The sequence below is a fragment of the Electrona antarctica genome (assembly GCF_951216825.1).
Source record: "Electrona antarctica genome assembly, chromosome: 22".
Taxonomy (NCBI): domain Eukaryota; kingdom Metazoa; phylum Chordata; class Actinopteri; order Myctophiformes; family Myctophidae; genus Electrona; species Electrona antarctica.
In genome coordinates, this window is record NC_136805.1 from 26,116,104 (window position 1) to 26,131,887 (window position 15,784).

The 15,784-nt window shown below is 44.8% G+C and overlaps 1 protein-coding gene across 2 annotated transcripts in view; it reads left to right on the top strand.

Moving 5' to 3' along the window:
* The window catches only part of cpped1 (calcineurin-like phosphoesterase domain containing 1), a 77,698-nt gene extending 65,417 nt beyond the window's left edge, over positions 1 to 12,281 (top strand). Inside the window, exons 6-7 of one of the 2 annotated variants that reach the window (XR_013788871.1) lie at positions 9,501 to 11,716; positions 11,777 to 12,281. Coding sequence is in view for 1 of the 2 variants with exons in the window: in XM_079493222.1 (XP_079349348.1) it covers positions 9,501 to 9,724 (224 nt within the window). In the remaining variant the exon portion in view is untranslated. Of the gene's footprint in view, positions 1 to 9,500 lie in introns of both variants that reach the window. The other variant, XM_079493222.1, reaches the window with a different exon arrangement.
* The last annotated feature ends 3,503 nt before the right edge of the window (positions 12,282 to 15,784 follow it).

Sequence of the window (15,784 nt, forward strand, 5' to 3'; positions counted from 1 at the left end):
TTTTTTTTTTTAAACTCTTTATTTTTTGAATTTTTTAATATGCACGAGACACAAAAGACAGACAAGGCATACATTAAAACAAAAAACATCAACAGAAGAAACAGAATAAAAATAAAAACAAACAGGTCATGGGACCTCAAACAAATGAGGTCATGGGATGTACAGCAACAACAATACATATTACAGACTTTTGGATTCATTGACAACCGGAAAGACACAGCCCATATTCACTCCATATCCGCCCCCCCAGCTAAATACTCTATCCATTTCTCCCATCTTCTTTCACCCAGCTCTTTTTGCAGAGTCTATGACTAAATTAACCCATTTTGGGCGGGAACCCCTTTTGGTGTTAGCATTATGTTATGCTTTAGCTATTGAAAAATAGCAGATCTACAAGCTCATAGCGCACAAGAACGACTGACATAGAAACATAGCTTTTTCAGAAAACTGTCAGAATGTAGAAGACATTTTTAGAATCTGATCTCAGGTCAAATGGGTTAAAGAGTATAGTGCAGATATAACACAACCTTGCCTCATCCCCTGTGGGGGGACACTGTAATCAATATGACAGGAGTTTCCATGGTTTATGGCCTTTCAAGTACTCAGTTTTTGTTATGTTATGAAATAAATTATGTTACTTACGTTCCTAATGTTCCTAATGTCTAAAAGAAAATCCAGATGCATTATTTTGCACTGTTTCAATTTATTTACCTACTTCTTGACAAGGCACACAGGAGGAGTTTTGAGTGTGGATATAAAAATCACACTTGTGTGAAGTGAGGGGCGCCCACTGTGACTGCCCCATGACATCACAAGGTGGGGGGGGTCATGCTGATTTGTGGGGTGGCATGGTCATGGATAATTGAGAAATAAATAATAAAATCACACCCTGTGTGAAGTGAGGGGCGCTCTTATCATCGTACATCATCATAGTCATACATCATCTCATGAATTTGCGTCCTCACCTTTGTCTTCAATGTTTTTCAATGTAGCGCCTTTATCCAAGGCGCTTTACAGAGATTGTGCATTACATTCACCCATTCACACACACATTCACACACCAATGCCGGAAAAAACCATGCAAGGCACCAACCTGTAGCCTGGCTAATAAGCCAGACCGAATCAGCCGTTGGCCAAAAAAAATTGCCTGCCGGCGGATTACGGTCTGGAGAGGCTCAATTGTACGCCCATTTCCTACACCAGAGAACTGGTGTGGCCAATCGGGACACGGTATGCAATATGGGCGGGCTTTGGTACAGTGACGTTCAATGCTTGAGACCTTTGACTGACAGTAGCTCTGACCAATTGCGTCAAAGAGAAAATGTTTGAACCCGCCCGGAAACAAGATCCATACACAGCATCTCCAGACTCAAATACCACACGACAGTGTGATTTGAGTCTGGCTTATTAGCCAGGCTAACCAACCTGCACATCGGGAGCAATTAGGGGTTCAGTGTCTTGCTCAAAGACACTTCGACACTAACTCTGGGGGAGCCCATGTTTGAACTGGGAACCTTGCAGTTCCCATCCGATGGCTCAGGGGTCTGCCACCCCAGTGGCTTGTGTGTTTACACAAACACTCAAAATTGTCCATTCATTGTCAATGGCATTTAATGTTTCTGTTAGGACAACATTTTTGTTTACACACACACACACACACACACACACACACACACACACACACACACACACACACACACACACACACACACACACTAAAAGCTGGACATAGGAGGGGATATTGCCCCTCAAAAAGTAAATGTCCTTCTCGTGCTTTAGTGGTGTCACACCATCATCTTCATCGTCCTCCACGAGACATGAATGCATTGTATTATTGTATGAAATTAAATTACTTGTAGTTATGTCGGCCATATGAAGTCTCACGTCGTCATTTAGTGCTCTAAACAAACATTAAAAGTCCATAGACTTGGCTGCTACATGGCGTAATTTCGGAAATCCATGCATTGGAGGGGCTAGCAGTCCTCAAAAAGTGTAATTGCAATTCCTGTGTGAAGTGAGGGGCGCTCTTATCGTACATCATCATAGTCATACATCATCTCATGAATTTGCGTCCTCACCTTCGCCTTCAATCTTTGTGTTACGCAATGTAGCGCCTTTATCCAAGGCGCTTTACAGAGATTGTGCATTACATTCACCCATTCACACACACATTCACACACCAATGCCGGAAAAAACCATGCAAGGCACCAACCTGCACATCGGGAGCAATTAGGGGTTCAGTGTCTTGCTCAAAGACACTTCGACACTAACTCTGGGGGAGCCCAGGTTTGAACTGGGAACCTTGCGTTTCCCATCCGATGGCTCAGGGGTCTGCCACACACACACACACACACACACACACACACACTAAAAGCTGGACATAGGAGGGGATATTGCCCCTCAAAAAGTAAATGCTTTAGTGGTGTCACACCATCATCTTCATCGTCCTCCACGAGACATGAATGCATTGTGTTATTGTATGAAATTAAATTACTTATGAGTTGTATTTATATCGGCCATATGAAGTCTCACGTCGTCATTTAGTGCTCTAAACAAACATTAAAAGTCCATAGACTTGGCTGCTACATGGTGTAATTTCGGAAAGCCATGCATTGGAGGGGCTAGCGGCCCTCAAAAAGTGTAATTGCACAGTTCTCGGTGGGGGTTCGTTAGAGGTAAAAGAAAATCCATCCAAGTACTTTGAGCTTCGTTTCAGCTGGTTCACGCAGTCCTTCAGTTCTCGTGATAATTACAGACCTAAATTCCCTTCTCTCACACACACACCACACACATTGGGGTTACAAAGAAGTCACAGGCAGCGTTCGCATGAAGACTACTGTAACCGATGTTTCACCCCCTTCCACGTCACCGAGTGAGTCATTTAGTGATCATCAAATGATAGTTTTTTCTCCCTCTTCTCTTTTGCTTCTGTTGTACTGTATATTAGTTTGTGTTTTCATCTGCTGGACTCAACTGAGGAACCGCAGAACTTAACATAATGTAAATTAGAGCATATATATATAGTAAAGCTGACGTTATTAAAACCTAAAGATAGAAAACGATGTGGAAGCCCCCCTTGGCTAGCTTGTGAGGTTCCCAGGTCATGAGATCATTCGCACACACACACGCACACAGTCGCACACACACACAAACTACCTACCCGTGAAGCCCACTCTATTTGTATGAGTCAGCTTTGTGTAAAAAATGGTGGAAGTGCTCCAAATTATATCGCTTCAGGCCCACCCTCAGCGCACAGCAGGGTGGTCTTCATGCCGTGCTGCCCTTACTCACACAGTATAACCACAGCCCACAGGGTTTGACTGCAAATTAATTAATCCTGAGCATACAGTACTCTAGGTGCACATACAGTACAGTTCCCAGATCACCCATTTGCATCTGTATTTGATTCATTATTCAACAGTTCAGGGTGTGCCACCGCTGTCCTCATGTCTTTCTGACTATTCATATAAATGTGGGTCATATTTGTATTCTGGTGCAGCGCAATTCTGCGCAAGAGTCATATTTGACGATTCAGAGCAATTGTACGATGCTGACATTGTGGCAGTAATAGTAATGAAATGTACATAACTTCTAGGAGAGAGTGGAAACAGGGAAGGGGTGGTGCTGTGTTCCTTGCCTTTATTGTGCAGATATCTGGGAAGACCGATGCACAGGCTACCTTTTGAATGAATAATTTGTTTAATTCGGACACTTTTAAAATACAATAAAATACATCGAATAAACAATACACTTAAGATAAGAAATATGAAAACAAATACATGTTGTACTCGATGTTCGAAAAGTTAAAAACGTATCTAGTCCTATCCCTTATTGCTCAACAATAAAATAACATCATGTAATGAAAATACTATGAAGACAAGAAAAAACTATGAGTCATTTAGTGATCACAATGCAAATTTAATTTGTGTAAATTTGTGGGGGGGGGGGGGGAATCGTTACAACCAGATAATATCATCACGGTATATACAGGTATATTGGAGTATTTGGTAAAAAAGAACAGAAATGCATGTTACTGATTATAGAGAATGTTATATTATTGCAATCCGTTCTTTATTTCCTGCGCAATGGATTAATCAACTTTGTGGTTTGTATGTGTATGTGGTTTGGAGCGAATGGTATGTGGTTTGGAGCGAATGGTACTGCACAGCACAAATCAAATGTCTTTGAATCAACTAAAATCTTAAAATCTTAACACAATTGACACTCACTTCTGCTTTTTTGATTGATTGAAATATTTATTAACAGTTTGCAGAATTACAGTACATTTCAAGCACAACTCAATACAAAGACTGTTAACAGTTTAAGGGCCCCAGACTGAGATCACCGTCAAGTTCAAGTTCAAGGTCAAGTGCCCAGGACGGAGATTGCTAAATGGGACGGAGATTAATGATATCAAAACCGGTCGCATCGCTCCACAGCCTAGGAGCGCTTGTTGCCCAATCCTCGGTGTTGCACAACAGTGACACGTCATCGAAAATGTTCCCTGCCTGTTTAGCGGACGAAAACGAAAATCTTAAAACGTTCACAACTCGCGATCTAAATCATCCCGTCTAATTATGAAAAAATATCCTGTGTTAGACGGCGCTCCGCTGTCCAGACGCTAGTCGCGATAGATTTATTCTTACCTCCCGTTGTTGTCGATCGACTCTAGAGTGGTGTGGCTATTGTTAGCTGCTACACAGACATTCACAACAACTTCCGGTGCCCCGGTAAAAGTCCGGTTTTTTGGGGGCCAGTTTCGAATTGCAGCCGTCCGTAGGTGCCCTTTGCTACTACTAGTCTGTCTCATAGGAGGGCTGTGGGCAGATATGGCCGAAATGTTGTGTCTTTGAAATGTTGGCGTTTTAAATAAATAAAACACTGTGGAGCTGAGCTGTGTGCGGAGTTTGCGGACGTCTCTGTCTTCTACACTGTATATCAACCTATTGTCCAGCACCAGCGAGGGATTGGATGTGCGCAACCCACTTGTTTTAAACTATCTGGGAAACGGACATCATTAAAAGTTGGACTTCAAAAGTTGAGTAATCCTCTACTGGCATTTGTCTGCATTTAAAACTGTCTTTAAAAAATGGCAGCCAAACCACCTCTACGTCCAGTGAGTTTAAATAGCTGAGACAGAGATCACAGAGATCACCAAGAGAGGTGAGATCATCAGTCCATTGGCTCAGTCACAAATAAAGCCACTGCTGCCTCTTAATTGTTTCCTCTCTCTTTACTTTTAGTATGGACTCTTCTCTACTTTTCTCCCCCTCCATCTGTCTGTCTGTGAATTTAAGAGGCTTTCTTAATGTGACATTCTCATTAAGCATTGAGATAGAGCTAATACGAAGGCATTGCTATTCTGCGTGGAGCCGACCACTGCCTTTAACCCATTCAGGCCTGACGTCGAAATGTAAAAAAAAAAAAAATCTAAATCATGACAATTTTCGGAAAAATTTGAGGCACATTTTAACGATTTTTCAAAAATAGCAGACCTACAAGTTCATAGCGCGCCACTCGGTGGCGCGCTATGAGCTTGTAGATCTGCTATTTTTCAATAGCTAAATTATAACATAATGTTTAAAACGCTAACGCTAACGTGACATGGATGTGTTCCAGGTCTCAATGGATTAAGGGTCGCTTTGCATAGCGCTGCGTTGTTGTAACATATGCATCTGCAGACAGAATGACAGGTACATCATGCCTAATGGAACACAGTGCTGCACTTAGTCTTTACACCAGGAGCAGTGCGGGCGGTGGAGAGGATAGGGGGCAGACAGTGCTGAACTTAGGCCCAGGCTACACGTATATGGATATTTTGCAAAACGCACATTTCTTTGTGCGTTTGGGCCTTTCAGCCACACGCAAACGGCGTTTTCGGCCACTCAAACGGAGGTTTTTGGAAACGGCCTGTTATAGCGCCACCAGGAGGCCGCTTTGTGCAAAACAAGTTTTTGGACAGTACACCTACAGATTTTGTCCAAACATCACGCAAATTGGTACACAGTCTCTCTACTATACTATAGTATGGACCATACTATAGTATGGTCCATACTGTAGTATGGACCATACTGTATGGACCATACTATAGTATGGACCATACTATAGTATGGTCCATACTATAGTCCATACTATAGTATGATACTATATGATACTATATGATACTATACTATAGTATGATACTATAGTATGGACCAGTCGCGTTTTGGCATTTCTAGCGTTGAAAAACGCGCATCGTCGCGTTTTGGCATTTCTATCGATGAAAAACGCGCATCGCCGCGTTTTGGCATTTCTAGCGATGAAAAACACGCATCGGCGCGTTTTGGCATTTCTAGCGATGAAAAACGCGCAATTAGTTAGAAATAACTAACTAATTGCGGACCGCTACAGATAAACTGTGGATATTAACCTACCAATAAGGACCCAGGCCAAATGCCATTGTGCAGTAGCCTACACCACAAGTCTATGCGTGGTGTGTGCATAGCCGCATGTGAAACTATATCGTGCTGTATTTTGCTCTCCATTTCATGGTCATGGTCATGCGAGGAGAGAGAGAGAGAGGGTGCAGAGAGAGAGAGAGAGAGGTGTGAATGGAATCGCATCGTGCGTGCGGCGCGCATATATGGCACATCTCTCTCATGTTTAGGTAATTAAGGGCGCACCATTGACTGCATGTGACGTGCCTACATGCTGACAATGTGCGCGTGAACTTGTATTAGCCTACATTATAACGTGACATTTATTATACAGCTCGAAAATATAGCCACTCTACAAGCTCACAACTGGTTGTGGACACTTCTATAGGTCTGACTCTGCTATTATTTTCTGTGCAGGACTTGCCAAGTCGCCAGAGCAATGGTAAAGTGTCATTCATTTTTAAATTATATGGAGAGAAAAGTCGAGAGTCGGGATCTGGAGATTTATGCACATAGTGTGACATGCTGACAGACAATGAAAGAAACATGTTCCACTTCCACTCACAATTTAGGTGGCTTTTAAAATGCAGTACTTATTCCTTCATTAACAAATATGATTGGCAGTGGCACCTCATAAGTGTAAATATAAAATCAAATATAATATAGCCTACAATTGAAACCTGCTACTGCAGTGATTTTATCCTGTGTTCAATGCGTTTCTGCGTTTGGGTGTGGACTCAGATATCTCTGTCGTATGGCCAGGGATTCTTTCTAAAACGGAGGACGAAAATATCCGTTTTGCAAAAGATCCAGAGTAGTGTGGCCTGGGCCTTAGTCTTTACACCAGGAGCAGTGTGGGCTGTGGAGAGGATAGGGGGTAGTGCTGAACTTAGTCTTTACACCAGGAGCAGTGTGGGCTGTGGAGAGGATAGGGGGTAGTGCTGAACTTAGTCTTTACACCAGGAGCAGTGAGGGCGGTGGAGAGGATAGGGGGCAGTGCTGAACTTAGTCTTTACACCAGGAGCAGTGAGGGCGGTGGAGAGGATAGGGGGCATTGCTGAACTTAGTCTTTACACCAGGAGCAGTGCGGGCGGTGGAGAGGATAGGGGGCAGTGCTGAACTTAGTCTTTACACCAGGAGCAGTGTGGGCGGTGGAGAGGATAGGGGCCAGTGCTGAACTTAGTCTTTACACCAGGAGCAGTGCGGGCGGTGGAGAGGATAGGGGGCAGTGCTGAACTTAGTCTTTACACCAGGAGCAGTGTGGGCGGTGGAGAGGATAGGGGCCAGTGCTGAACTTAGTCTTTACACCAGGAGCAGTGTGGGCGGTGGAGAGGATAGGGGCCAGTGCTGAACTTAGTCTTTACACCAGGAGCAGTGTGGGCGGTGGAGAGGATAGGGGCCAGTGCTGAACTTAGTCTTTACACCAGGAGCAGTGCGGGCGGTGGAGAGGATAGGGGGCAGTGCTGAACTTAAAAATCACACCTGTGTAATAAGCGCTGTTATCTTCCAACATCGCTACCAATGTGTATATATACATCTTTTATGAACGTAATTATCAGACAAAACAAACATGGACAAAACAAACATTAAACTTTCAATGGCGTTTTTAATGTTTGTTTAAGGAAAAGCAAACATTAAACCTGTATATAGGAGGGGCTAGCGCCCCTCAAAAAGTGCTCCCTTGATATCCAGGTATGCACTATGCAGGCCTCAATGAGAGTACTGCATTTATGTGCTGCCTTCATCTTCCCTGATGAAGGCTTAACTGACAACGTTGGATTCATTTGTCTTACTTGCTACGTCCTAATAAAATATTGGCACTCTGGCTATTGGCGTGTAGTTCTCTCCCGTGTGCCGGCACCGCTACAAGGACTTTGGTGTGCGTTAGCATCTTTGTACACTGCTTTCTATGATGTCGTTTTGTTTTCCATAAATGTTTCCATTACATTTTTTTTTAATTTATCCTGATATATCTTTTCTTTCTTTTCAAAATCTTTTTATTCAGGTTTTTCGACAGTAGCCCAGGGGCAAGTATTAGACAGATATATAAAATATAAAAATAAAACTCAATCCCCTATCCCACCCTCCCCCCACCCACAATCCCAAGGATAGTCGGAACAGTCTGGAGGAAATAAAATAGATATATATATATATATACACACATACACAAAATACATGCATACATTACAAAAAATAAAAATATAATAAAATAAAAAAGCAGATTTTTCATAGAGCAGATTTTGTTTCTGTTGTGGTTTGGCGTTGGCCGAGGCATAGGCACGGCACACTATGCAGTTTGTGTGTTGTGGTAGAATGTCATAAATGGGCCCCAGGTCTTGTAAAACTTTTTCTCAGAGCCGGCAATTGAAAACCTTAACATCTCCAACTCGAGACAGGACATTATATCACGAAGCCACTCTGATATATCTTTTATCAGGATTATTATATTTCTGATATTGATTACCATTTTATTCTCCTCTTGTCTCTCCCCCTTTAAACTCTAGTCAATTAACGCTGACATCCTGTCTTGGTTGAAAAGAACACTTTCAACTCATTGAACTCATAGAGTATATAAAAGGATAGAGACTGAACTGGCGCGAAGCTCCGCCCCCCCAGCTATTCATGTCAGTGGAAGTTGCTCAGTGGCGTTTTGAAGCACCCGGAAGACTGCCGGAAGTACCGTCTCAGAACGTCTACTTCCGCATTTGACCACCACATTTTGGTGGTCAAATGCGGAAGTGCAACCGAGCGCTCAATGTTAAAGCCCAGCTGCACGGGGTTTCCCGGTCATGAATCCACGGGTCCGCCTGAGGTCCCTCCTCCTACCACTAGGGAGGAGAGCTTCAACGTTGAATAGCCTCACTGGCCCCTTGATTGAACTAAGCAGTGGAAATGACTGATGGAGAGTCTCTTCTATGACTTGGCAAGGCCAGGCCAGGCCAGGCCAGGTCCCTGGCACAAAAAAAATTCAGATGGGGTCCTTGGCGCGGTGCGGTTTGAGACTACTGATTTAGAAGACGTGTAGAATCAAATCTAAATGGGTTTAACTCTCTCTCTCTCTCTCTTTCTCTCTCTCACTCGCAGGCGTCAAGGCGGTCTTCTCCGGCCACTACCACCGCAATGCGGGGGGCCTCCACGACGGGCTGGACATGGTGGTGAGCTCAGCCATCGGCTGCCAACTGGGCGAGGACACGCACGGGCTGAGGGTGGTGGTGGTGACCGCAGAGGCCGTGGTCCACCGCTACTACAGCCTGGAGCAGCTGAGCGCCGGCGGTATGGACGCTGACCTCCACAAGCTGCTTCAGTAGGCCTGAGTAGGCACTGTCCACAGCACCGGGAGGAGGAGGAGCCGGAGTGCTGGAGTAGCCATTTGGTGACCTGTTTTTCCTGTGTCCCTCCATGATTCTGTTGTGGTAACTAGGACTACGTTTACCGTTTTAGATTTCCCCTTTTTATTAGGATGAGGATGGGGAGAAATAAGGGATAATTTAAGCAGCTGTTTCCTTTTCAGCAGGGCACAATCAGACACTAGCGGATTTGAGGAATGTATATTTGAGCAGTGATTAAATCAGTTGTCAACTTGATCCCCCACGGGGGGTCAAAACCTTGATGGCGGCAATATAAACTGTGAATTGAGTTGAAGATTTACAATCGATTTTGGCACTAGCGAATGTTCTTGCAATAATTACCTATTTTCCTTGATTACCCAACAGCTGGTATCTCTCTAGTTGGGTCTGAACAAAGGCGACAGAGTGAGCTGTCATCAGAGGCCGTTTACAGAATGTGTAGAGTAGGGTGGTTAGGAGTGATTTGTGAGGGAACGTGCTGCCATATTGGACCAGTGACAACACGAGATTGGAAGGAATGGTCTGTGATTGTTCGTCAGGGCTATTCAGCTATTTTCATTCCGGGCAGATTTGAAAAGTGTTATTCACGTGGGATCAGGGATTCTTCGCAGACAATAGTGTTTTGTTAGATCTGTATGTAAATTTTTATGCAAACAGTCGTTTAATACGGTGAGGTATTGAAATAGACGATTAAAAAGACCAGGCAGTGAAATTACACTGACTCCCAATGGTGGTCATATCACTCCTCCAACTCCTCCACTCCTCCATGTTCTTTGTTGGAACAGATTTACCACGAATAAACTAAATAACCAGTTGAGTGCTAAACCATAAATACACTACCTCTTCGCAAGGATGACTCACTGTTGAAACTAAAAACAGGAGGTCGGGACCTGTATCTATTTACCTGTATGTAGGACACTTACTCGTAACCTACTCAAGGTTACCCACTATTCGACCAGAAAAGTAAGCCTGGGACCGAGGCTACTATTCGACTATTGCTGACTGGTTCTGGGCCTCTATTGAATGTCTGCTGTCTCGTTGGATTCAGGATCAGGAATGTTGTTTATTGAACCTCCCGCAATGTCTGTAGTGTACCACGTAGAGGATGTTTTCCTGAATCACCTTTAATGATACTATAGCCAGTTTGTTTTGTGCCAACTGGTGTAATATTTGAACCATACTATGCAAGCTCACCTACTGAACATGTGTATTGTCATGTGTACCTTACTTAGTAGGTAGATACCTGACTACCTGCCCTTATACCTGGTGTGTACCCATGTATATCCACCTGACTACCTGCCCTTATACCCGGTGTGTACCCATGTATATCCTGGCTATTGATGTAGCCTACTGTACTGTATACCCTGCTGCAGTATGCAGCCTAAACCCCTAGTATTTTGTGGTCAAGCCCTAGAATCTTAGGAAGTTAGTGTTCGTGTTCATGCGCTAAAACCCTGTGACAAGTTTATGTTATGCTCTAAACCCCTAGGATGAGTTTGTGTTTGTGCCCTGGGAAGAGTGTTCTTTTCATATCCAAGAAAAGAACCCTAGGAAATGTTTGCGCTCAAGACCCAGAGCCCTAGGAAGAGTAGGGAAAGCCTGTCAGGTTTTCATTTGAGACCAGCAGGGCCCCATCATATCGGTAAAAAGACATGTGGCTCTTCACTGCTACACCATCATGGGGCCCAGCAGTGTCTGCAGTCATCTCAACAGCCACAGCTGCATGATGTTAGAAGAATAGCCCACCAGCTATAGCCAGCTTGTGAATGTCATCGGATCTGAGAGATTTTAGGCAAGAAAGTGTTTTTCTCTGCGAGATCCCGCTGAATTGTACCAATGACGCCCACCCGTCCCTATTCACGCATGCACGCACGCACGCACGCACACAGGGAACTCAAAAGAGTTGTCATGGCAACCCTTTAGCAACGTGTGCGTGCGTGCGTGCGTGCGTGCGTGCGTGCGTGCGTGCGTGCGTGCGTGCGTGCGTGCGTGCGTGCGTGCGTGCGTGCACAGAAAAAAGAGAATGTGTGCTTAGGTTCATGGGTACGTCAATGGGGTACTAGAGGTGATTTGTCCGTCAGCGAGGCAATTAATGACCTCCTTTCACCCCGCTGATTCTGGGTCTGTCCAAACCCTCAGTGTTATATAGAGGGTCTAAGTGTGTGTGTGTGACTGTGTGTGTGTGTGTGTGTGGGGCTGGGAGGTACTGAGAGGAACGGATAATGACTGTGATGTGTGAATGACAACTCGGTCCATCTCCTACATTTCCTGTCTGAGACGGAACCCCATGTCCTTATCTATTTTTATATCCCATCCTTTGTGCTCTCAAGCTCAATCACATTGTCCTTCTATTCTGTGTGATTTGTCTGACTCAATTAGTTCCATATGAATGTAATGGCACACACTTCCTCTGTTGACTTCTTTCGTGTCTTGAATTCTGATGGTCATTTTGAATAATTATCCTACTTGTAACACTATCGATTGTATTTTTATAATAAATGTTGATTTTATCATTGTTGTGGTGATGTCTGTGTTTGTGCTTTTTTATGCAATTTCATTACAGGCATATTACTGTCACACTCTTTCTCCTTTACGCATTTATGTGCACACACACACACACACACACACACACACACACCTGTAAACCTTGACATTCAGTCCCTTCTTCTCGTGGCTGTAAAATTGAGACAATTTGTTTAAAAACACCGCGGCCACTGTCGTTCCATTAAAAGGACATCGATGCTCTTTTGCAGTAAAAGTGCAGAAGGAGGTAGAAATTGCAACGCCTTGCAATATTTTCCGGCGGGGGGGATGGGAGGTTTAATGAAGAAATGTTGCGATGGCAGAAGCCGATTCCCTAAAGGAACTCGGAGCTTTGTAACCTCCCCCCTTTTCCCTCTTAGTGTGGTTTCAGGGGATTCCTTCTACCGAGGCGGATGAAAGCTACCTCTTGTTTATTGATCCCATGCCCTGTCTCTGTACCTAAATCCACAGCTAGTGTGTGTGTGTGTGTCTGACGGTCTGTCTGGATGACACATTCACACATACAGTACTGAGTACATTATGCAACCAGTACACACACACACACACACACACACACACACACACACACACACACAGAGAGACTCACATGAAATGCACACAATACCCACAGTGCTTGTTGCCAGTTTGCTTTTATCTTTCTGCTTCTCTGCTGAAGCCTGGGGCCTACCTGGTGGTAGCTGGCTTCTGCTGAACCCTAGAGCCAGCCTGACAGTAGCTGCTGGGTTTCTACAGAGTCCCTGCTGCAGCCTGGAGCCAGCCTGACGGTAGCTGGTGTGTTTCTACAGAGTCCCTGCTGAACCCTAGAGCCAGCCTGACGGTAGCTGGTGTGTTTACAGAGTCCCTGCTGAACCCTGGAGCCATCCTGACGGTAGCTGGTGTGTTTCTACAGAGTCCCTGCTGAACCCTAGAGCCAGCCTGACGGTAGCTGTTGGGTTTCTACAGAGTCCCTGCTGAACCCTAGAGCCAGCCTGACGGTAGCTGGTGTGTTTCTACAGAGTCCCTGCTGAACCCTAGAGCCAGCCTGACGGTAGCTGGTGTGTTTCTACAGAGTCCCTGCTGAACCCTAGAGCCAGCCTGACGGTAGCTGGTGTGTTTCTACAGAGTCCCTGCTGAACCCTAGAGCCAGCCTGACGGTAGCTGGTGTGTTTACAGAGTCCCTGCTGAACCCTGGAGCCATCCTGACGGTAGCTGGTGTGTTTCTACAGAGTCCCTGCTGAACCCTAGAGCCAGCCTGACGGTAGCTGTTGGGTTTCTACAGAGTCCCTGCTGAACCCTAGAGCCAGCCTGACGGTAGCTGGTGTGTTTCTACAGAGTCCCTGCTGAACCCTAGAGCCAGCCTGACGGTAGCTGGTGTGTTTCTACAGAGTCCCTGCTGAACCCTAGAGCCAGCCTGACGGTAGCTGGTGTGTTTCTACAGAGTCCCTGCTGCAGCCTGGAGCCAGCCTGACGGTAGCTGGTGTGTTTCTACAGAGTCCCTGCTGAACCCTAGAGCCAGCCTGACGGTAGCTGGTGTGTTTACAGAGTCCCTGCTGAACCCTAGAGCCAGCCTGACGGTAGCTGGTGTGTTTACAGAGTCCCTGCTGAACCCTAGAGCCAGCCTGACGGTAGCTGGTGTTTCTACAGAGTCCCTGCTGAACCCTAGAGCCAGCCTGACGGTAGCTGGTGTGTTTCTACAGAGTCCCTGCTGAACCCTAGAGCCAGCCTGACGGTAGCTGGTGTGTTTACAGAGTCCCTGCTGAACCCTAGAGCCAGCCTGACGGTAGCTGGTGTGTTTCTACAGAGTCCCTGCTGAACCCTAGAGCCAGCCTGACGGTAGCTGGTGTGTTTCTACAGAGTCCCTGCTGAACCCTAGAGCCAGTCTGATGTCAGCTACTGGGCCTCTGCTGAAGCCCGCTGCCCTGGCCCGGCCCAGTCCGGTGGTAAGTCCTTGACAATAGGCTCAATCCGTCAGCCATCTTGGTTCACTTGGTAGTATGTCTGTGTATGTTGGAGATTAGTCCAGATAGATAGATAGATAGATAGATATATAGATAGAAACACAACACAAGATGGTTAAAGGAGAATTCCATGCTAGAAGGCTTTCTTACCTTTATTTGTAGTTGTTACGTCCCCACCAAAGAGGTCCATGTGTTATTTTGTGCAAAACCTCCCTATTGGCTATTTCCCCTACCATAAGTCCTAAATGAATTGCATTGAATTGAATGGGAATTGAATTGGGCTATGGGGTGTTGTGCTAATTCGCTTATTTCCATCGCTCAAAATTATTATTTTTGAGTGGTGTAAACCACTCAGACAACTGGCTTTGTACCCGTGTTTGTACCAAAAAAATGAGCATGGTTACTATGGTCACTGACATTACGTCAGACCACAGCTGATCAGGCTATATAAGACCTTGCACCACTCAGTTCACACGGGTGTGATTTTTTTGTATATATCCTCTCTTCATAATGTAAATAATATCCCAAGCGGCAGACTTTACTACTTATTTCGATGGAAATAAGCGAATTAGCACAACACCCCATAGCCCCATTCAATTCCCATTCCATTCAATGCAATTCATTGAGGGCTTATGGTAGGGGAAATAGCCTATAAGGAGTTATATTTTTATATAAAAAAACACCTGGACCTCTTTGGTGGGGACGTAACAACTACAAAGAAAGGTAAGAAAGTCTTCTAGCATGGAATTCTCCTTTAAAAAACACTAAAAAGGGAGAAATACTAGAAATCACAAAACATCACAAAGCATAAATAGCATAAAAAGGTGTCTCAGGGAATAATCTGTTATTGCTCAACATGAGCGGCTGAGTACCTCGCTGATTGCATGCAGGGATTGTCCGTTTCATAAGTGAACCACATTGGCGACACAATAAGCTCATTTCCCGTTGGTCTTTTTTGCTTTTTAGGACCCTATAATGGAACAGAAAAGCCCATTAGCGAATCACTTCCAAACCAAGAGGCTTTGAAGCCACAATGGCACAGCTCCACTGTGGCTGCGCTGCATTCTAGAACAGGTCACAGGCTCACAACTCCAGGACCCAGAGTAGGCTACTGAGGGCAGCCAGGTGCATTTACACTACATGGTGTCTCAGGTCTAAATCAGTGGTTTGAGGGGGTTCCAGGTGGTCCACCAACTAAGTGATAGTGAGTTGGTAACCAAATGGACCCTTAACCCTTATAGATCTTTAACTCTTGAGAGGGTAATTGTACGCTCTCAGGAGTTAAAATATTGTTAAAACATCTCTATTACTTAATTTACAAGAAGTCTATACACGATTAGAGAATGTAGAACAATTGTTATCTTGATCAACGATTGCCTGTTATCTCTCCTAATGGTACCAACATCAATACAGCATGGAATTGTGGACAAAATTGTATCCAATTTGGGTCTGCGAGGCAACATCTCTTCAAATGGTGGTCCATGGCTCAATGCTGAATAATTAATGGGCCTTGGTATGAAGAAGGTTGAAAACCACTGGT